At 39.3% G+C, this 24,018-nt stretch overlaps 2 protein-coding genes across 2 annotated transcripts; one reads left to right on the top strand and one right to left on the bottom strand.

Moving 5' to 3' along the window:
- LOC128873823 (high affinity cAMP-specific and IBMX-insensitive 3',5'-cyclic phosphodiesterase 8-like) lies at positions 1 to 17,480 on the bottom strand. Its single transcript, XM_054117709.1, is given in 20 exon segments — positions 1 to 2,916; positions 2,993 to 3,060; positions 3,135 to 3,264; positions 3,328 to 3,489; positions 3,630 to 3,770; positions 3,856 to 3,982; positions 4,112 to 4,390; positions 4,497 to 4,699; positions 4,916 to 5,020; positions 5,093 to 5,223; positions 5,544 to 5,704; positions 5,801 to 6,015; positions 6,239 to 6,406; positions 6,519 to 6,585; positions 6,677 to 6,777; positions 6,780 to 7,013; positions 7,106 to 7,165; positions 9,778 to 9,780; positions 10,770 to 10,852; positions 13,235 to 17,480. Coding segments are annotated over 20 exon segments (2,634 nt in total). The 5' UTR covers positions 13,353 to 17,480; the 3' UTR covers positions 1 to 2,838.
- A 198-nt stretch (positions 17,481 to 17,678) lies between these two features.
- Positions 17,679 to 21,788, top strand: LOC128873821 (centrosomal protein of 78 kDa-like). Its single transcript, XM_054117704.1, has 3 exons — positions 17,679 to 20,301; positions 20,425 to 20,615; positions 20,785 to 21,788. The coding sequence occupies exons 1-3, from the start codon at positions 20,208 to 20,210 to the stop codon at positions 21,652 to 21,654; spliced, it is 1,155 nt and encodes a 384-aa protein (XP_053973679.1). The 5' UTR covers positions 17,679 to 20,207; the 3' UTR covers positions 21,655 to 21,788.
- The last annotated feature ends 2,230 nt before the right edge of the window (positions 21,789 to 24,018 follow it).

The raw sequence follows: 24,018 nt of genomic DNA, 5'->3' as shown, positions 1-24,018 counted from the left end.
AGACGAAAGCAAGAACACCCCCCCCGATCGCGACTACACATCACCAACAGAGTACTACCGTGATTGTTTTTGGGAACGTTGATTCGGTTGGTAACTCGAGAGACGACACTCCGATTTTCTGTCCGTTGAAACGGGTAGAACCGGTACAACGAGGAATTCAACTATCTGCTTCGGTCGCGGAGTCGAGGGAGTCTTAAATAGGCGTCCCGATTCCGATACTCCCACGGTCTTTACGTGACGTACACACTGAGTTTTCATCTTAAAATACACCCTATGGATGTTAAAGGCACCGGGAGGGCAGGGGTTCTCGTGAGTACCAAACGTGATTCAGTCTTCGGTAATTTTGGCACTCTGAGACACTTCTGTTAGTGTTACGAATTCGTGGAGGCGTCGTAGCATTGCTAAATCCAGGAAATACCGTGCAGTTTTTCGAAATATTTTCCGTTCGGATCTTTTCCCGCTTCCATCGAGGCAAGAGCAAAGAGCAAAGAGTAATAGACGAAAAGGGTGATTCTAACGCATACTGATCGATCGTTTCGCAATGTCAACCTTACGTGCACCACGCGATTGCTGCTACAATCAATTTGCACGTCCTCCGCTATCGTAGGAGGAGTTTCGGATCTATCTGCTACGAGTAGCTTGTCTTTGACTAACGTGGCGGGTGTACGTGTTGATTGAAATACTAAACACGCGATAATTAAATACCGAACGGATCACTTTGCCTACTTATTTTTTATCGAACTAAAATCGAGCTGTTAGCAGCACTTTGTGCCTAGCTTTAAGCTATTATAAAAGTTCTCGATGTCTGCTCGCATTATGCACGTTAACCACCCAGTATAAAAAGCTCGTCGACCTTTCTTCCATCGTAACCTTTGACCACGCGATTTTTATTATCTTTCCGTAATACACGTGATATGCGTAATCTTGCAACCGTAACTTTATTCGATTTTACAGTTGAAATGTGTCTACTTTTAACGAAGAGTGTCTAATATTTGAACGTATATATACATATATATGCGCGTTACATTACGATATGAAATATACATAAAGCGAGGATAATAACAAACGTTTGTTTTCGTAAGGAAAATTACGTAAGAAAAAATGAAAAGAAAAAAAATGATGAGTTTTGAGCTAGTCAATTCTCATCGCCAAAAAAAAAAAAATAAAAAAAAAAATAACAACTTCAATTAGAATTTATGTTTTAATCGATTATTGATTATTTACGATACTTTATTATACCATATCGTTGCATGTTACTCACTAGGATACGTGTTATTTGGCGAATACTTAGCGACAAGTGCGAGTAATACATAACAAGATTAATATGAAAATTGTGCATTTAAAAATTCCTTTATAATATATGACGTTATTACTAATACCTACGCATTGTAACACAAAAGAAAAGCAAATATCGGTACCCCAACTATAATCGAAAGCAACAAAGTCTCTTCTACCGGAACGAAGAATAAAAATGATTAAAAGATCGATACTTACATACGTGAGCGCTTGTAGCGGGTAAGGTGTATGTATATAATTTACTTTTTAAGTTGATTCAGCATCTCGAGATAAGTTACATTGTGCGGCATTATATAGTGATAATAATAGGATTAATATGATTAATAACGATTAGGTAACGTTATGGCGCAATCGACCAAACGCACATTAATCGATAAATCCTAATATTTATTTATCTGTTGTCACGGAAATATGCAAAAAAGCTGTGTCTCTATTGCCTATTAGATTGGAAACTACGTGTCTCTTTGATACTGGATAAAACAACTTCAATTATTCGTATACCGGAATGGAGAAAGGAAATACTTTTTAAGATCTAATCTCTGCGTGTGCTTTACATGTACATATATATACAAGCGTATATATTGTGAAATAGTGTTTGTATAATTCCTTGTACTTTGTGACTTAGTAACAAGTTTATATTGATTCTTGTAACATTTACAAGTGGCTTTCACCGATTGCGCTACGTTTTGCTACGTTCTTTACGTTACAATAACGAAAACTATTGCTAGATCTTAAAGAACCATAATGCGTAAGCATATTTGACGCTTAAACTAAGGCAGTACTAAAACGAATTATGTTTTCCTCGTGTAGGCATCATATATATACACATATATAAAAGCAGACTATGTAACTGTATAAGTGTGCGTCGTTCACTGAAACATTTATAAAAATTATATATGGAAAATGTTTGCCGATCCGGAAATACGTATTACATCTTATTTTATACTGTAACATTTTGCAACACCTAGCGATTAGTATTCGAATCTTTTATTGGCTGAGAAACAATAAAGTGAATATCCGATATAAAGAGTTCTTTTCAATTCGAAAGTAAAACCAGCCCTTCCTTGGAGAGAACAGATGGTATTAATGTTAAGTATTAAACAAATTTTAAATGGAAAAACCTGAATTAAAATTCAGCTTGGTAGCATAACAGATGAATCATTTAACTCGATGAGCCAAGCAAAAGGTTTTTAAAATGCTGAAGGTGGCATGTATGGACGAAGTATCTAATAATTCTCTATGTTGACATTCAAGGAAAGAACTGAGCGAACAATACATTTATATGACTGGCCATTGCATCCCGCGGCGTCACGAGTTTAAAATTAAACCTAGCGAATAGGTGGACTAGCGAATGGAACGAGATCTATGAACGTAAATGAAAATTACATGAACATGTATTTTCTAAAAAAAGAATTTACAAGCGTTCAACGGATCATATTAATCTATTCTTAAATATTACAAATATTTTACAAATTGTTGCACAACTCGCAGCGGAAACCAGTAGGGGTGAACGAAAAACTGGCGGAGGGACAACTTTATGTGTCACGTCAATCGATGTATGTGCATCTCGGGAAGCAGTTGCAGTTTTTCAATATCCTGTAAGGTTGATATACCTTTTTCCTGTAAAATACAGTAATTAATGAGTAATTATTTAGAATATATTCTAAATTGAAATGCAAGAAGTAGAAATTTTTACGCTATATTCTTTCCACTTCTCGTAATTTTGTCTCATGTGTCCCACGATCTCTGGCATGTCGATGAACGCTGCAAAAAAAAAAGAAAAAAAAAAGAAAAGGTTATATAGGAAAGAGTTCGAATATTCGAATATCGTTACCGACCATCCCATGCTTCGATCATGTCATTTATGATGAAATCGACGAAACCAATTTGCGATTTTGGTATCGAGCACGTAGGTCTGTCGAACATTGGCATTAGGACAGGTAACCTCAGGGTTTTCTCTTCGTCAGTCTGCGAAAGAGTTAAATGTAATTTCAGAAAATTGTTCCTAAAGTATTTTTGAGTAAATTTTACCTGATTGAAGTACTCCTCCGCAATTCGTCTGGTCCATTCGATGCACCACTTCATTGGACGCGTCGGATTCGACACGTCCGCGCATTTGATCATCATTCTTTTAACCAACACTACGTTTTCTGGCTGCAACACGACCGACATGTCCACGGAATCCGAGTAGTTCTGCATTAAAATCGAAGCAACATTAACAATAATATGACAAAAAAAAAAAAAAAAGAAAAAAACACGCGTGGTAATAGATCGTAATATTTTTTAACGTGTATTGCATTCAATGTATGATCGCTAAAGTAAAAGATTCGTACGTCCATAGTTTGGTCTCCCATCCTTACGCTGCAGACGTTCATGAATTTCGCCAGATGCTCGAAATGTTTTGTCATCTCGGTAGCCAGAATCATGTCTATCACGTTCTGACGAACCAGTTTGTACGTTTCTCGCGTCAAATTCTACAAGACCAAAAACACGATCTACTTGCATCTGGATAAAGCAACCAGCAACTCGCGAAAACAACCGATTTTTAGCGAGACTCACTTTGAAGATATTAACGCTGTTCTCGGATAACGTTAACTTGAACGTCAGGGCCGCGTGGTGCGATTCAAGCACGGATATATCGTTGTAAAGGATTGCCAACTTGTTGTTGGCGTTGCAGAGAAACTGGCTGAAACAAGTTCAAACTAAATGAAACCATTCCTAGTGATCAGGTTCGTGGTCCAGAAGTAGAATAAGTAACAAATTTTTTTGTACAATTATCCGAATATTTGTTCGTTTCGAAGGAATTAGCATTTACCTCGATCTACCTGGATGATCCACGTCGTGAGCAGCAGCCGCGATCAGAGCCGCGACTTCGTCCAACGGTTCGAGAATCTGTTTGAGTCTCTCGGACTGCATAAATCTGGCGGTAGCTTGCAAAACGTCCGCAGCATGCGTCGAGTTGTGATATGTGTTTTCAGATCGATAATTCACTTCGATCATAGTCAACCAGTTCTGTACGGTCTTTTCGTCGCAGTCTAATCTGTCTGGGACGCGGAATAAATTCATGATGGCCGTTCCTAGGAAGAGTAGAGGCCTGTAACAAATGTAACGGATCAAAACCTGGATACAAGCAATACTTAACGGAGTTGTAAAGTATTTGAAAATATTTATCGCAATATTTAAGTTTGCGAGACTCGCACCTTTTCTCTGTCAGAACTTCGAGCTTAAATATATCGAAATTCCACTCGAAACATTTGTCCAGTAATTCCGAGATTTCCTGAGGCCCTCTGAAACCCTTGATCTGTATACGGGAAGTACTCGACACATTCGATATAGCTTTGAGCGTGGACAGCCGCGTGGATTCTGCCGAAGACCTCCTCGATTCCCATGCTCTTCGAGGTGACTGCATCCATTAGCGATAATTCGAATGTTAAAATTATTTGCGAGGCACTTTTAACCCTTTCGTCCTCTTTACAGCCATATGTCTACATATTTAGAGTTCGAATCGTTTCGTTTATCGTTTTAAAATGCGTACGAAAATACAAGCGTATAGTTCTTTCTCTATAATTTCGTAATAATTCGAGGAACGAAAGGGTTAACGATATCGATAAATGCTTACAGCGAGCAGGGCTCCGACGAGATCCGTCGCCACTGGATCGGTGTAGTTTTTATCTTCTTTGAGGTACGGTGCGTACAATTCGGTAGTTTTGAGCATTTCTATTGCCTGAAAAATCATTGAAACGAAATCGATCAACATCTTTGTAAAAAGTTAACAAACCATATCAATTTTGAATACCTTGTCGATTTGCGCTGTTGTTTCGGGACTCGTAGAGTCCGTGATCGCGTTCGATAGGAGAGTGATTACTTTCGTGATGGGTGCTTCCAATTGCAAAGAGTGCAACTTTTGCAAACTGGACCGTCTACGACCTACAAACGAGAGCTTACAGTTTTCTGATCGAGCAATGTTTCAGGAGTTTGAACAATTTCCTTGGACACGACAGATGTTCTGGTTTTCCCGCTGTATTGACACTTCGGACGTATTTATGACCGTGATAAACGATTACAGATATCGAGCGCACGATTATCCTTACATTTTAAAAATCCCGCTCGTCGTGTTGACAGTTCTCTGATAGCCTGATGTTTAATACCCAAGCATATCGAAATTTAAGAGAGCCGAGGTGCGTACAATATGACTAGTCTTCGATGAATTTTGAAAGAAAAATGAAAATTGGAGACGAGACGTTTACCCTCGGTGGTAGTAGATCGGACGTCGGATGTTCTCCTCGGCGATGTTGGCACACCCGGTTTTGGAAAAAGCGGTTGCGACGGGGTAGTAACCGGGCTAAGCGGGCCGACGTTTTCCGTCAAATACGTCGTGTCGTATATGTATATGTAGTGAGTCGGTTTTCTAAAAAAAAAGAAAAAAATGAATAAAGAAAACGAGCGAAACAAGCATCGTTTATGGATTTCCGATCGGAGCAAAACGAAAATCAAGATAACATACTTTAACGTGGTACTGAAAGGTATTACTCTGCAGTTGATGGTTATCATTCGGTTGTTCTCTCGTCTGCAGTTCATGTTTCCCTCGAATTCTCGTCCCTTGCTTATCTGTTGCTCCATAAGGACGAAGTTCTCGTAATACACTATCTCCCCGATGTTCTTCCCTAACATCTCGCTCGTCTTATAACCTAGTAACTTTTCGCTGATTCTATTAACATACTGTAACAGAAAAAAGTCACTTCTAAGAAAATAACACAGAGATACATTGACATGCTGCGAATCAAATAAATAATAATTGACTTTATTCGATCGAAGTTGTTCGAACCGAGTTTATTTAATAATAAACCAACTTAATACTTGCAAAGAGATAGCGACAGAATAGTGACACAGACGAAGTAAGTTTAAGTAATAGAATCGACAACTTCTTTATTACTCACGTTACCTGTACAATGTGTTTATCGTTCGTCACGTGTACCATGTCGCGACATCTGTCGAGGGCGACGTAAAGCGCACTGGCTGCCGCGAGTTGCGTTCTTGGCAATAATGCGCTAGTATAAATTCCTACCAATTCATTTATTAGTATACCCTCGTGAGAGCACTCCATCAATGCCTGAGAAAAACAAGAATGAATTAACGACTTTTCTAAGAAAAAAAAAAGAAGTAAAATCTATTTCTAATCCGTTCCGTATTCCATAGCGATATGTACAGTGCCAGCAACTTACTCTGCTAAATCCTGTTTCCAGTAAGTCCAACGCTACGATTTTATCTTTGTCGGTATACATGAAGTATCTGTGGAAATCCCCCAAGAAAAAAATTGCAAACGATAATGGCGAGATATATCGCGTAAGCTATGGAACGTTCAACGATTAAATTAACTTACGATTTCTTTACAAGAGCTATGATAACAGAATTGTGGTAAACGGGGCTAGCCCTGATCGCCCTGAAACACAAACCAGTCGGACCTATTAACAAATTTCTTAATCGTTCGTAGCGTGTATGCTCCATTTCGTCGATATTTTACCGTACCTACAAATTACGCCAGCTTCCGCGGCACGCTGCCCTCGATGATCGATGATTATCAGCTCGTGGCTCCGATTTTGGAAAAATTCGACAGCTTTCTCCGCGTCTTTCGCTACCGACACGCTCCATCCCAATCTCCTCGAAGTGGTAGCGAGAATGTCCATTTGCTGATCATCTTTGGAGAAGACCAACAATATCTGACGTTCGAGGAGTTCGATTCGAAATAAACAATAAATCGTTTGATAAATCTAGAGACGTCGTCGGAATAGAAATTTAAAAGGCTACGTACTTTTACGAGACTGGGCACACTGTTCGTTAACGGATGATCGTCGATATTTTGTGGCCCTTTCTGTAACACACGAAGAAGTAGTAAATCTTTTTTTTGTAAGATTTCGATTTCGACGAGATTTGAAACAGTTAACAGAAAATGTACTACTGCTACTGAAATTTCGCTATCGATGGATTCCGATGCGAGTCCACTATAAACTTTCGCTCGGCGCCGTGCACGCGGAGATTCCTTCACGTTTTTAATCCTCCCATATTGCGATCCCGAGTTTTTCATTCGTATTGACTACAGTGCTCGAGTTTGAAAGGTCTATGCTCGTAGTATAACCTGTACATGGTAATTCTACCGACACAGAGACAAACGAAACGAAAGACGAATTGTTCGCGAGACGATGAAGTTGCTCGCCCGCGAACGATCTCAACCTCGCGTTGATAATTTCGATGGATCGACAATTTTACGGTGAATCGATTCGGGAGAGACATTCGCGAGTACTTTCCATTGTTTTGTTTTGTTTTGTTTTGTTTCTCAAATGGTGCAAAAGGGACCAAGTATCCCTCGATGCTGAATCTTTATTCTGAGCGCAATGAAACGTTTCAAGTGCGAGTGTACATTGTTTGCTAACGTACCTCGAACATGAAATACGCATGCGCAATGATGAAAAATTAAATAATTTTTTTGAAATATTGTTAGTACAAGAAGTTGACTATAAATATCGAAGTTGTATATATCGTGTATTCACGTGACCGCAATAAAAGTTATGTATTTATTTATGCATCGTTTATTTCTATCGAGACGTATAAGGAAGGAGGAAAATGTTTCTTTAAGAAGACCAGAAGACGAGCAGCGATCTCTGAGGATCAACGATCGAGTAAGTGTTGTTACGAATCACGAAATTGTCACTTAAAAAAAGAAAATATTTTTGCGATGACATTTCATAGCCAAAATTCTCTTGTTTACTTTATGAAGAAATCGTACTCCATTGAACATATGATTAAAAATATACAGAGAAGGTATCTATATCTTACAAAAATTACCGTTAACTCTTTTTTTTTTTTTAAAGTGGACTTACTCCATTTTCAAATATAACAGCTCATTTATTGGGTTGGATACGTCTGTATGAAACAAAATTTTCATTCAGCACGTACATACCTTTAACGACAACATATGCGTCGTCGGAGGTACTTGGCTAATTCTACGTTGACTCGCATGCCATTTTTTTCGAACTCTGCCGCACACTAGATTGAAAATCCAGCTGTACCAAGTCACCGATAGTTTTTCGCGAGTATCATCCGTGCAGTCTGTAGCGTGACAAACGTAGATCATTGTTTGCGTCGATCGTCTGTTCTCGTTCATTCTTAATCGCTCGCTAATTGGCACGTTGAAAGTCGTTAATTGGCCCGAGCGATCGCAAATGAACAGGCACTCGATAGAGGCGAACGCGCATAATTTATCACAACGTGGCCGTAGCACGAGGTCGATCTATCCGATTGTTATTTCCAAATTAATTCCACGGTTGGCCTATGCTCCTACAGCGAATACCGTTCGTTTGCATCGTTAGGCGAAGCTCGAATTCGTTGATCTCGTTAGAAGAAGTATATTAGTTTCGATTAAGATATCGACACCACCAAACGTCCACGGTTGAGTTATATACCCATCGGAAATACGTTCACGGACGTCCATCGAGACACTGATAGAGCAATCGTCACATGTTCAGATTATCCTTTCGCTATATCAGGAGTACAAGCCCTCTTCTATCTACGATAACGAATATTCTGTACGGAACTAGTATATTTTCGCACAATTACTGATAGCGTATCGCATAAACAATCGATAAAAGATGCGCGAGTAAGTCGAAATATCGATTTACTCTTGTTGATTCATTAGCTAGCACCGGTAAATATACAAAATACCTAGATTTTTTGATTGGCGATACATCGAATTTTTCTATCGGCAAGATAACAATATTTTAGCAGAATGAACACGATTTCACGATAGAAAGAAGTACAGAATGTCGAAGGAGAAATTAGTCGATCGCAATTAAAAAACTCTATCGAAAATGGGGTGCTTCCAATGCATACTAAATGCTCCACAAAAAAGTCGTCTGCCATTCGTCGACGGTCTCGCGAAACTAGCTATTATATCCGACGAAGTTTCCAGACGGAACAATTGATCAACAAAGTTCTTTACATGCATTGCACGATCAAGTTTATTCAGTCTATTTTTACTTTAAACCCGAATCTTTAAATAGATAAAAATTAACCGTTTACTATGTTAAAAATATCTTTCAGTCAACGCATTGCATCACGTTTCTTCATGCTACGCTTGGAAAGAAAGTTAAACCGACTTCTAAATCCTCTCGATTGTGTAAGTCAACAAGGTCGAACAGCAAGTATACTAGACGGAATGATCCTGGATAGAATTCGGGTGTAGTGGCCAGAATTTTAGAAAATTTCTTTCATTGTTTGGGATAACGTATCGCACAACATATACCGATAACCAATACGGACCATGTTGCGAGCAAAAAACCGACTTTCCTTGACGCGGGCATTCTTTACAATTGTTTCGTTTCGAAACAAGAACGACAACTTCCGAAAACTTCTTTTCGTCGACGAATTATCCAATTATGCAAGACACCGGTTCTAACTGCTGCTCATCCGGCTCTTCTGGCTGCGCACCAGCTGTGTCTATAGACTGCCTATAACCAGTAGTTTATACCCTGTCTATGGACGGCTCTACTCACACAGCGACACGAAAAGCACGGACAGGTAGATTACTAGGAAACTAAGGAATCGAAAAGAAGCAACCAAACCATTAATAATTGCGTAGACAGACAATGAAAGCACGACAGACTTGTTTAGTGTTTGATCAGTAGGCATAGTTAGTATCGTCGCTGAAAACTTGGATGAAAACGTACGATATAATTCTCAGGAGGCTGAGCGACACATTGGGAACGACGCACCTGCTCGGAACTAAACAGTTTGCGTTATTACCGAAAGGGGTAAAATTCTCGGTTGAAAGATTAAACCGCGTGGGAAAAAGGAAGCCTGACGGTTTGTTTTCCTTTCAGGCGATTACATTGCTCTTTCTCCCCTTCCCTATATTAGTTTTCGTTCGAATTCTTTCTTCTTCTGTTCGGTAATCGATAACCCAATTTCCTCCCTTCGAACTTTTTTCCTTCCGAAGAAATACTTTAACTTCCTCTGACCTGAATTTCTCCGAATATTCTTTACGTGCCCCGAGTTATATGAAATTCGATGAATATAATTGAATTAACAAATTGCAATATTTACGTGAATTTTAATAATATAGTATTATTTATATAGCTATGTTACAGTCACCGTGCAAAGGTTTGGTGTGCGTTCTAGAAATAACGCTAATTGAGAGGGTTTGTAAATTGTATTTAATTGCATTAATTGTTGTTAGTACGCTATGATATTGTTGAGGCAGTAGTATCAATAAACGTGTAGATTAGATTCTCTGTTGTTTGCCTTCGAAAGCGAAATTGGATATAACTTCTTCCTCGTTATCTTTGATTGCAGCAACAAAAAACGAGACACCGATACTACGTCTATAACGCCTTCGCGACATTTATCATTAAAACTTTGCGTAGTCCGTAGCGTGCAACGTTAGAAAAAGGAAACCAAAGTAACGCTATATATTTACTTACCGCTGAATAATCCACATCCTCCTCTGCAGCCGAGATATCTTCGAACAACGATTTCTCTCCCAAAATATCATACTCCGTTTTCCCTTGAAAGAGAAACAATCCTTTAATCTTTTTGAAATAAAAATGTCGAAGTTCGATAGTATCTAATTAATACAATCAGTTTTTCCTGTCAGGGTTTGATACAAAGGCTTTACGAATTGATTCATTAACGGAACAATTAATCGATACAATCTGATAGTAATAACGAGGTTGATTAAGAACCGGATTACTTATAGAATATCACGAGGTACTTCTGGGTCAGTGTGTCAACAATTAAGACTAGTTTGCGAAATTGATCGATCGTTCTTTTCAATTTCTATTTCTGCAGAGAAAACAATGCAATGGTCTCGATACTGTTAACAAGGGTTTGTTCGCAACGAAGTGGACGAAACGATTTTAGAAACATTATTGTACCTTAGGAAGGTGCGTAACGAGGTCAAGAATTGAAAACTTATCTTCACCTTTTACGGCAAGATCATTCAGTGATTCGAATGGATCAGAATTTAAAGATAATTGATCGAAAGTAGGGCACCTTAATTGGATATATCGAGCACACCGTAGGGATAACGATCGGTTGTTTTTAACCGAAATGCAGAATATGATTTAAGAGATGTATACTTTTTCGAGTGGCACTTGATATTTACGATGACCGCTCAAATCGATTTGTAGATCTTTATTCCTCTTATCGCGCAAACATTCAATTACATTCAACACCTTTTTAATCGATGAATTATCATTACGTAAAGATTCGATAAAATAAATCTCCTCTTCGAAAGATAATACAAATTGACAAACAAAGAAGCGAAATAATTTCAAATCCATTTCTTTTCAGAAGAATTCTCGATTACCTACCATCGCCAAGTAACATATCCTCCGAAGTTTGTTCATCTTGGTTTGGAAAGAAATACTCGTTCGGAGGGGATGCCATATGAATATTTAAATTGTCAACTTCACACTAATACACGTACGCATCGGTATTGTGTTGGCTTTGTCCTCATGTTAACGACGGTTTCTAGTATTCGATCGCCTAGTATAAATATAGTGTCTTGCGACACTAAATCACAGGAAATCAAAAGAATCCATACAAAGAAGTGTATTTAAATACTTCACTGTTAAATACTACCGCCAATTACACTGTTCGCGTCGTATTTGTTTCACGTTAGACGGGCTGTCTTAAGGAAATAACACGTGATGGTTGCAAGCAAGTGGTACACGATGAATATTAAAATCACGAGTTCGAAAGTGATGAAAAAGATCGGCCCGCCCAGTGTGCGTACGTCGAACGTTGCGTTGTAAGCGGCTCGAAGACAACGACTGCCAGGGAGAACCAAATTCTGCGGGTTAAAATTCTGCTCGCGAGTGAGTGGGCTCAGAAACGATATAGGGTCGTCGGAGAAACTCCCGGTACAATACCTACATGCTCGTTAAACACGAACATCCATAAACATGCTAAAATAATTGTATGCACGTCGTAGATTTTAGATCCTCTCGGGAGTCGTTATGTCCCAGTACCTTGAAATCCCTTTTTCTATCGAATAACGAATGGTGTAATTAATTCTCTTACGCATCCGCGAAGATCCGAATGGAATTGCTATCCCACGTTATATGTCTCTGATTTGCATTCGTAACCATCGGCCCAAATATACGCACTCTTATCGGAGTATCAATACCGTGTGTCTGTATTTGTGCATCGTTGCGCGAACCTGTACCATTACATTGCTTTACGACGAATAGTAAAGAAGATATTTAATGCCGTTCGCGCTGTGATTGAATTAAAATTAGTTCAACTAATATAAACAAACACGCAATAAGAAGAAACGATCAGGGTACCAACCGAAAGTTTGATCGATCCCCAATTCTCTCCCGTTTAGAAATATCCCCTCGAGGTATCGTGGAACGATCCTCGATTGGTCCTTGACAATACGATATTGCGTATGCGGAACGATCTGTAAAATTATATTTGGACCGTGCGATCGAGAGTCGGCAAAGGTGTGCGTTGCTTTTTGAGAACGTACACTCGATTAATTCACGTCGCGAACCAGCAGCTCCAGTCAAGACACGGCGTGGACAGAGCGCAGACTAGGTCAAGGAGAATCACTGTTCCCCTGAAGTACTTACTCTCGTGATACCTTCGCGAAACGTAGTACGCATTAGTGACGCGGCAATGCCCCGGGCAATTTATTGTTATTGATCGAGTATGCCCGCCGGCAGTCGAAGAATCCGCTTTCCCTGTTACGTATCCAAAGACGTCGAACGAACGATCCCAACGAAACACCCTGTATCAGACCAATGACACATCCGACACCCGAGGGATGATCGAAAGCCGAACACGTTGATAATGTGTCGGTAAAAGTGCGAATAATTAAATATTCTTAATTTGAGCGCAGTTTAGCAGTATGTACCCAAAGGAGGACTCAAAAAAGTACCTTCGTCGACTCGACGCTCTTCGTCCGACGTTTCCAATGCTTTGCTTTTCTCAGCATCCCCCTTGTCCTCCAAGCACTTCGGCATGCTAGGATTGCATCCCATTCTCAAAGCGTTCATTCACTTTGCATAGAATTCTTCAATCCTCTTCCATATCCTCGACAACCGTTTCATTCGATTCTAAACATTGATAGAGACGAATATGTCACGATGCTTCTCGATCCATCACGTTTCAGCATATTTTAATATTTTTACGATATCTAGACAAGATTTGGGAATATATTAATCGAATATAATAACAACGAATTACGTATTATATTTACATTGAATTATCTACTGTTATTCTATACTGTTTTCCGTTACTTCCATCGTTATTGCGTACGATAAACATAATTTCCATTAGTGTTTTCTCTTTCTCTGCACGTTCCAAATATTATTACGCTTGGCCAAGCTTTTTTTCTATCACAATCGATTATTTCAACTACTGTGTATTCTGGTATGCCGTTTATTTTATGTACTGTTTTCGAGAATGTGTACAAGAATTATCGTCTTTCAATTATATCGATGGATACAACATTTTTTCGTCATCGTAGTCCGATAAAATTCTTATCGCCAGCTTATTGTTTTTAATGTATCGAAAGGCTTTCTTCCATTTGTCTCTTAACAAATAAATTTCATTGTAATTTAATCTTTATTGTACATAAGAGTTATTTATTCTTCTTGTAATTTTGTAAATAATGTCTAATAGTGTAGCAATTTAATCTATAAATATATATATATATATTTAATAGTATCCGATCACGTTTGTAGGTGTTTGTTTCACCTAATACAACATTATTCTTAATTAATTTTTCTTAATTTTAACTGTTACCAAAAGCACCGTAACACAGATTCAGAGTTTGAAATAAACTTGTGGTTTTTGGTGTGTCTTATCGTTAAATTTACACTCCTATCAAAGGTCAGTGTATGGTATTAATTATTTTCAGGGTTATAATTGTAGCGTTACACGTTTCGATAACGTCAGGAGTTGGACACATGGAATTGTTACGTGTACTCGTAAATAAATATAAATTTCCAACGGGAAATTCTGCACGGCTTGCGTAATTAATTTGAAACAGGATTTCGGTACATGTATTTCCGAGACTCGAACAAGTTGAACGTCCCTCTTCAATGTCGCCAAACGAGTTTGTGTCCGGCGATACTAAAGAAAACACTGAGCGAAAAGGGATGCGATCAGTGACAACTGTAATATATCGATATAAATATTCGTGCATGTTGTAGGCCTATTGATCATTCGCAACCACCGAAGCATTGGTTGAGTTTAAGAAAATGGGGAATCCTCCGATCGGGCTGATTTTTTTTGTCATAGGTAGCCCTCGACCTGGCAATTACAACGGTGGTCATCTTGGTCCTTAACTCAGAACAGAACAGGTCCAAATAGGTCAAAAACAGAAATGGTCCAAACTGTTTTACCAACTGTTTCCAACTGTTTTTTTTTGTATTCAATATTGCCGCCCTTATCAAAAACTACCCCAAACCTACCCAGACATTATTTCCGTGTAGACAGTATGTACATTAACAGTAATCGATATTGCCCCTTCGCTAAAAAGTACACCAAACCTATTCAGACAGTAGATTTCGGGCCTGGTGCTATAATGTTTTTCCACATAAAAAAAAAAGTTAGAAATGACGTACTCACCGAGATCGGTGCAAAAAAAACACTTTTTGAATCATTTTAATTTTCGACCCCTGGGGAGAGGAGGATGGGAGTCACCATTGTAATCGTCAGGTCGAGGGCTATCTGTGATAAAAAAAATCAATTCGATCGGAGGGTACCCCAATATCTTAAACCTAACCGAAGCATTTCATGTAAATTGACTCGTGGCACGAGTTTTATCATTACACGATTCGTTTCGAGTTGTCATCAATTTATTAGCACATTTGGTTATCGTATTCACAAAATTGAGTACACGAAACGAGTGAAATCACTCGCAACATCTTAAGCCGACTAATAAGATTACCGATACACGGTGACTTATCGAGTTCCATCAACCGAAATTTTGAATCTGCTTTGCATTCAAATGAATAAGATGACAACTGCAGCTTCATTAGAAATCTATTAGTATTGTTTCCCACGTATTCGTTATACTGTGCCTTGCCGTTTGTCATTGCCTGGTATGCTTTACGCTCTGTTCTTAATACCGAGAAGTTCAATTATGTAGGTTAGACATTGACAATGAACCGACCAACTCGAAGGTGAGCTTGACAATTGCAGGGCACGCTTTTAGCTCGCGACACTTCCTCGCTGCGGGCTTTATCTTATCTTTTCCCGCGAGTGTCTACGAATAATTCAAAAATGTCTTACGTCGCATTCGAAGCACAGCATTCTCCAAAGAAATTCATGGATCCCTCTCGGGTTCACGAGATTACGGCACGGAATTTCTCCGCTCACCTTGAACGACGTATCCGAGATAACGCAAGCACGAGTCGGTGCATACGCTTATCATGGAAACTTAGATCCCAGTTCGTACAGGTAGAAACGACATCGCACTCCCGAGTGATCGAGGCTATCAGTCAACGATAGATCCTTTTGGAGTCGAACCAAGTTGAGAAATCATCGACTCGCGTCGATCGAACACCGATTCCGATCGAGATCGCGTTTCAACATCGAATGGACGATTCCCAATAGAAACATACACAGGTTGCGAGTAATATCGAGTTTATCGCTCTCAAAGAAATTCACTCGCGAGGGATTGGTAGTATTTGCTGGTAAATATTCTCAGAAATTCAAGTTTTCAATTAAGAGAAAAGTTACAACTCTACGGACGGAGTTTATCCGTCTGTCGATGTTACGAGATCAGTGCACTAGACAGACTAGACAGTTCGATGTCGCGATCGACCGACGATAACAACGACGAGACGACGAGACCGTATTTTCACCGATGAACTGTGAACACCCGCGCGACCGTTGATCCATTGTTAGGCGACACGATGCTTCGAGATGTGCCCGATGTTTTAATAAAGCTAGACCCAGTTGCAGATGGCATCATGGCCTCGAAACTACTGACTAAACTTTGCGATTTCCCGAGGTCGACGCGCGAGGCGAAGAGGCTACGAATCGAAATGCTTCAGCCCCTCTTCTTTCGAACGCCTAGCCAAATATTTTATTTGCTTTAGGAGTGCGCCGTCGTCGCGTATTGTTCGTTAAGAGCACGATAACGTTGACATTGTTATCAAAAGGTGTCTTGACGCGAACAGACCTGGAGTCGCGAGTATCGAGACCGCAATCCCGCCGTACAATTGATCGGTTAAACAGTCGTTTAACAGCATTACCATCCGTACAACGAAATTAATAGAGGCATCTGAAACCAACAGAGTTAAAGCTTTAAAACAACTATATCGACACGAGGATAATCAGGCATAAATAGTTGCAGTTGCAGAGCAATGGAATAATATTCCACGCGGGTGAAACCGCGGGCCGTAGCTAGTTTATTGATATATTTATAGACGTGGAAAGCTGTAAATCGTGTTATTTATGAATGAACATAATGGAGGCGATAACACGCAACCACGCGTGACAAGTTTACACATCGATCCACGAACAGCGTGTTATGAAACATTCTGGAGAATCTCCTTGAGAGTGTTATTCGATTCGAAAGACTAATAACGTCGTACACTCTTTGAATTACCAACAACGGTTTTACGTTACGATCCGGTTATCTTTGCAGAAGCTGCAATGTCGAAAGCGCCAAGCGTACGTTTTCAACACCTGTGAAAGAAACGAATTACCTTTGTTCACGAAATACTCACTTGAAACCCGTACCCCGAATGTCGCATTATTCACATCAGATTTTTCCGTTTCTATTTACAAAAGAACACTTCGTGACCCCTCTCCCAGGCATTTAATATCCCCTAATAAATCGATCATTATTAATTTTAAAAGAAACTCAATTGTTTGTAAAACAAGTCAAACGAAAAATGGCAAACATCTTTAGGAAACTTTTCAGCATCTATTTTGAAGTAAAATCTGTACCGATAAATCGAGGAATTTCGAATCGGAGAAACGTATTTCTTCGGGTGAAAAGAAGGTCCAGAAAAGTGAGAAGACATAGTAAGCTCGGTGATAGTCAAAGAGAATGGAAGGTATCTGAAATTTGCGCATGACAAATAGTAAGTGGATTCAGCAATTATTACTACCAGTAGTTTACATACCGCAGAAACGGACCGCCCATGCCGTGGTACAAAGCGATTATATGTCTAGGGGCGCTTTAGTTTCCTTGACGTATATTATCTTTGCTTGTGAGCTCAACGTACGCTTGTTACCGTTCCGCTCTTAACGCGATACACACGGAACTTTGCATCTTGCATATGGCACTTGTACTATGTGCCACCAATTATGTGCATGCGAGTGCAAGCATTCGTCGAAACGGTTCTTGCACGTTGCTTTCCGTGCATAATACAATTACCTCTGTACAATACTTTGACTCGAGGTATCGATCTTACTCGTAATTATCGCCATGTACTTACCGTGAGTATAAAATGAAATTTATCATTTTCATGGTGTCCCGTTGCAAGTTATTTAGTCTTAAATGGTAGCCGTTGTCCTTCGTTTGTAATATTACTATCGCACTGTATTTAATTAAGAAGAAACCATAAGTCCAATACTTATAATCTCTCGGAGTAACCTGAAGTCATCGAGGAGACTTATAAAAAGCTTCGTAAGGTGACGATAAGTAATTACTTTGAAGCGTGTAGGCTCATTTGCTTTTACTAGAAATAATAAGAAGGAAATATGAATTTTTCTCCAATCGATAAGTAAAAGACGGACAAGGTAAATTGCATCTGTGTACACAAATGTTTGTATAGATGACTAGAAATAATTGCCGTTTGCTCCACGATTTCTGACTGTAAGTTCCATTTATGTATCGATAGAGTATTTAAGCTTTTCGTAACTTGTGTACTTACGTTTATAGGTACATAATGAAATTTTCACATGGCAGAATATTTCACGAACGATTAAGTTTCAAACAATTTTAAAATTTAAAGGTCAGACCGTGATTAAAGTTGCTACCAGAGTTTGATCAATCTGAAAGTATACGTAAAAATTGAAAGCTACTTGAAACAAGTTTTTGTTCGCTAAAGGAGTCGAATAGCTCTTATTTTCGTTGCTTTTTCTCTTGTCGCAAACATTGTAATCGCACGATGCAGCAGTTTACATTTACTCATTTTTGAAGAATAAACGATTTGAAACACAAAATATCCTCGGTATGAAATATACTTATTATCATCTGGGAGACAGTGTTGTAAAGATAAACGTTAAGCATTACTCTCCGTTGAAAATTTCGGAATGTTCCAGGAACAAGTATCTTTTGGGGGTTTTAATTATCGCGCGCCATCGATGAAAGTCTTTCAATAACGCGCATGAAATATCGAATCAAGGAGATAGTAGTCAAATGTTCAGGCATTTGGAAGTGTCAGTTTTTGGTGAATTCTAATGAAACATGACATATCGAATTTTACGTTTGGAGTATTTAAAGGGCAATCGAATATTTTATTAATCGTCAAAATCGTAAGTGATAAAGCAAAAGATTAATGAAGAAAGTATATTGAATGTAGCAAAAACTATGCAGAGTAGCAAAGAGGTGAAGAGACCGGCTCAAAGACGGTTCGGTTGGTTATACAAGGTTTGTTAATAGTCAAGTATAAAGAATCCTATTTATGTAATTTATCTCGATATTGTATTAATCCAAAAATCTATGATTTAACTATACTTCTTTAAGTTACATGCATAATGCTTGCACGTATGTATATACTAATCACTTGTAACCGTCACTTACCACTGTCAGTATTAGTGTGAATACACTTATGTTCTACGGTATCAAAGAATGATATGCATAAAAGAATTGCTAGCTAATATAGCATGGCAATTATTACGTAGTAGGTATTTGGTAGAATAATCTGTGATATTTAAGGACGCTAATGATTTAATCAAGATCCTGCTGTATAATATTAACAACACTTTTTAACAAGGTTCTGTGTCAACAAAGGTCTGTAAAACCGTTATCTGCCGTGCAAACGTACTTGAAAAAGAGCTGTTTGCGATTCTGCGTGGACCGCGTTGGTCTGAAACATTGGTCACCCATATTAAATAGTATCGCGGAGAACTGCAGTTTGTCGAAAATTCATCTATACAGCCGAAGTCGGCGCAGAAGGATACGAGAAAAAATAAATACGCAAGAGAAGCTTGAGAAATTGTGGTAATTACCGTATTTCGAAGATACCAAAATGTATCCGAATTCCGAATGCCACAGGAATCGACAGGTATAATGTTAGAAAGAAAAGTTGCTTCCTCGAGCTTAAACTTCGCGTGAAATTTACATACTTACTTCACTAAATATTTTTAATTATTCTTTACCCTGGTTATTCCTGACACCGTTGGTTTTCGATATTCGCCACAAATAAAACTCCCGTCACACGAATCAACCAAACAAAAAAGAAAATCAAATTATACAAATTTTAGTAGCATCTCTACTTATCCATAACGAGGCACCTGATTTTTGTTTACCTTTCTCTACGATTTTAAAAACACTTTAAATTTCTCCAACTCGGTAGAGTACGTCTGGAATGAAATCTAGAATTTTCTTATCCTCCAATTTTTCTATAAACTGAACGTTTCGCTTTTCGGATACTACTCCTCAAAGTTTAAGCGTGCAGGTCGCATCGCTTGGATCGACGAGCTGGACAGAAAGATGAGAGAGATTGGGAGTTAGGCGAATAAAGGGAAAAGGGAGTCGAAACGACGGACGTGGTTCGGAAACTGGCCTTTTTTATCGAACGTCCAGGCGATGCAGGAAGGACACAACATGGCCGATCCTGTACACCAACTTTCTGTTGCGCTGCCTTCTGGATGCTGTGGCCGTTTGTGCGAGAGACTCCACGAGGCTCACCTCGATTACTATCGATGGGATTCCGCTGATGCCGAGGTATCTGGACATCCTATGTTATGGCCTGAGGACCAACGAGAAGCTGATAGATCTATCGCTCACGGGATGCCACATCGGTGACATCGGTTGGTACCCTTTTTCGTCATTCAATTTATGCACGTATAACCTTCCTATAGAAGTCTAAGTACTCTCAGTATTCATAGTTAATATGAATTTAATGGCATTTTCGTTTGAAATTGATTGCTCAGGCTGCGATTTGCTGCTGAGCTGCTTGAGGAACAATCCCAGCCTTCGAATGCTGAACCTGTCGGCTTGTCGTTTGACTAACAGAAGTGCCACGAGTTTGTCCCTCTTCCTGAAAAGGAGAAGGGCGGATTTGTTACAGAACGTTTGGGTAGAGTCGCCTTTGCAGTCTCGCGAGGAGTATTCCTTGAAGCAGGTGAGAATGACTTTCGATTTCGATGTGTATAGCAACGGTGAAGCGAAAGTACTGTCTCCCTATCCGCAACTTCTTGCCTCATCATTCATCGAGCGTAACCCAAATTCCAATTGGAATTTGAAAAGATGAACAGGCAAGTCTAATTGTTCTGTTTCACTTTTTGTTACAGCTGCAGGGACTGCATACCTTGATCTTGAATCGAAACCCAAAATTTGGGGACAATGGCGTTCGACAGTTGATGGCTGCGTTAACCATCGATTATTGGCTGAAATCTTTGAGTCTTCAACGATGTGGTATCACTGAACACGGAGTGGAAATCATCATCAAGCTTTTACAATCCAACAGTACGCTTTCGAAGATGGATCTCACAAAGAATCGTATACACATCGATACTCTTCAAGTTGTTTTGAGGCTGTTGAAGAGGAAACGAGAAACAACTGAAACTAAGTCTTTGAAGAAACGACTTCAGAAGAGACGCAAGAAAAGGTCGTTAGAAAATTGTCGACAGAAGAGATTCTTGAGGTTTCAAGAGAGACCCGGTCAATCAAAGGAGATCGAGAATATTAAGAAAAAATATGACTTTGAGAGGAAGGATCCATGTGATTTGGAGTTGCAGCTGTTAGACGTAATTAATTCCAACGTTAAATTGAGAGAAATATTGTCGAGCAATAATACATTGCTGAACACAGAGGTGCAGGAAAGGTCCAGAACCGAGGACGAATTGCAGAAAGTATCTCTCGAGTTGAACAACCTTAAGAGCAAAGTTCTCTTTGTTAATTCCCTTCGTGCGAAGCTTTCCAATAAAAATCAGTTGCTGCAGAAAGGACTTCGATACGTTTTTGGAAAGATGGAATCATTTTCAACTGCAAAACAACCCGAGATTGATAGATCCAAATACGAAGTTGATTTCACTGCCACGGAAATACTACCATTGCCGTTAGTTCAACGGAAAAACAATGTTGTAACGAGATATTTGCAAAGAAGACCGTACTGTCCTCTCATAAGGGAATGCAAAGTTGTGGATATCACTGAATGCTAATTTGATATATTTTATTATCCGATGCAATTTATATTTAGCCGTCGGTTACTAGTACCTGTGCGAGTCTACAACAGTTTTTACAAATATATTATAATACGATTAGAAAAATAAATATTTTTTTACAAACAAAGAAAGTTGAAATACTTGTTCTACGTCTCATCTTTCCTTCCCAAAAAAGTTTCTGTTTCCATAACTGATAGCTGATTTTAATACGAGTAAAGTTACTATGAATTTTTTTGAGATCAGTCTTATTCATTATCCTTCCTCGTTTCTGAATATCGCGGATTCTTAAGGGGCTATAAAATTTATTTATTTCGAATCGATAGCATTAGGTGTAATACGAGAGTAAAAAGGGAGATGTGACTCAGGTGTTTCTAAGTCGTATGAACAGGGCAAAACTATGTTATTATCGATTTCTAGGAACTCGATTGCAATCAGACTTCGCATACTGGATCCGGAATCTTTTATCTATTAGATGCCACGTCTATTAATAGTTAATTAATAATTTATTTTTTTTCAAGTCCAAAGCCATCTAGTGGCGAGTACCCCGAACTAACTTCGGAGTTTGGTTAGCGCCTTTATCGGGAAAACGCTCAAGTTTGTCGCCGAATAGTTCCTACGGGCACTGTTAGATGGCGCCATCTGTTCAAAAATACCGACACGTCGGTAAATGAACAAATGGCGCCGCCTATCGGTAGAAACGCGAACTAACTTCGTAGTCTGGTCAGCGCCTCTCTCGGGATAACGCTCAAGTTTGTCGCCGAATAGTTTCTACGCGCACTGTTAGATGGCGCCATCTGTTCAAAAATACCGACACGTCGGTAAATGAATAAATGGCGCCATCTAACAGTGCGCGTAGGAACTATTCGGCGACAAACTTGAGCGTTTTCCCGAGAGAGGCGCTGACCAGACTACGAAGTTAGTTCGCGTTTCTACCGATAGGCGGCGCCATTTGTTCATTTACCGACGTGTCGGTATTTTGATGGAAAGATAGTTCGGGGTACTCGCCACTAGATGGCATTGGACTTGAAAAAAAATAAATTATTAATTAACTATTATTCCAAGCAATAAACAGATATAATAGACGTGGCATCTAATAGATAAAGATTCCGGATCCAGTATGCGAAGTCTGATTGCAATCGAGTTCCTAGAAATCGATAATAACATAGTTTTGACCGCTGCCTGGAGTTTTAAAACATCGGAATATTAGTGCGACCCTCTCATCGCGAGATGGCGATACTATATTTTTTACTGATTTTCATTATAAAACGATAAAACGTAATAAATTATTAATGCATTAGTGAAAGGACGCATGTTCTCTTACAAACATCATGAAACATAACTCCTTCGCGGATACTGTCTTAATTTCTGCTGATTATTTCTCTTTTGGATAACTACTTTTCCTAATGTTTCAGACCAGTTGGAAGATATCGCAATTTCCTTCTCGGATATTCGGATGATCGCTTGGGAACTCCACGGATTCGCTGACTGTCGCTTATGCTAACGACAAGAATTTTAATCAGGGATTATAATTGTTAATTCGTTAAATGATGCGAAGTATCCCGCCACAGCGAGGGTCGGTCGTTTCCGTCGAGACTACGTGCTTCCTTGGTTCTCGGCAATTTCAAACTTTTCCCTTTGAAAACAGTTGAATATGTGACGATTTAGTTGATGCTCAATTAAACTTTGAATTATTTTTATTGCACACTTTCAACGGAACCTTTTCAAAACTTTGCATTCGCGACTTGTTCCTCCCCGATGCCGAGCGAGAAAATTGAATTTGAAATTTTCAGGTTGAACGGTGGCTAAAATGATTAACTGTCGTACGTGCCCGAACGGATACGTGCATCTGTCGGTTATTCGAGGTTTCGATAGGTGGTCAGACATATAAGCAGAAAGGAATAGGCGGTTGCTTCGTCGCTGGCGAATCTTTTCGCGGTTAAATTCCATCTATCGCATGTTCGGTGGTCGTTGCACGGTCAGCGGCAATTAATTCGTTTTATATCGTTGCCAATGCGAATGAAGTTTTCGGTGAAGTATCCAGCAGACGACCAAATTCCGAAAGGATTTCGAACGGTAAAGAGTTTCGAACTGATACGTTTGTAACGAGTTTTTAAATATAAGTTTCTTTAAAGAATATCGCGCGACACGTACACGACGAATCTAACCGCGCCATCGATTTGATCGATGCCACTTGCCGATAGTTGTCCCAGAAACCATCAGAAGTTTTCTAGATAGACTTTCCCCGCGAAGCGACTTCGAGTTATATGAAAAGTGCCAGATTCTCGCGGTGCAGAGCAAACGAAAGTTTCCCGAAGACACGTCGCGTTTTCCGCTCGATTCGTCATCCGCGTCCGGACGAAC

Source organism: Hylaeus volcanicus, chromosome 3 (genome assembly GCF_026283585.1).
Source record: "Hylaeus volcanicus isolate JK05 chromosome 3, UHH_iyHylVolc1.0_haploid, whole genome shotgun sequence".
Classification (NCBI taxonomy): Eukaryota; Metazoa; Arthropoda; class Insecta; order Hymenoptera; family Colletidae; genus Hylaeus; species Hylaeus volcanicus.
This window is presented reverse-complemented; position numbering and strand designations above follow the sequence as displayed.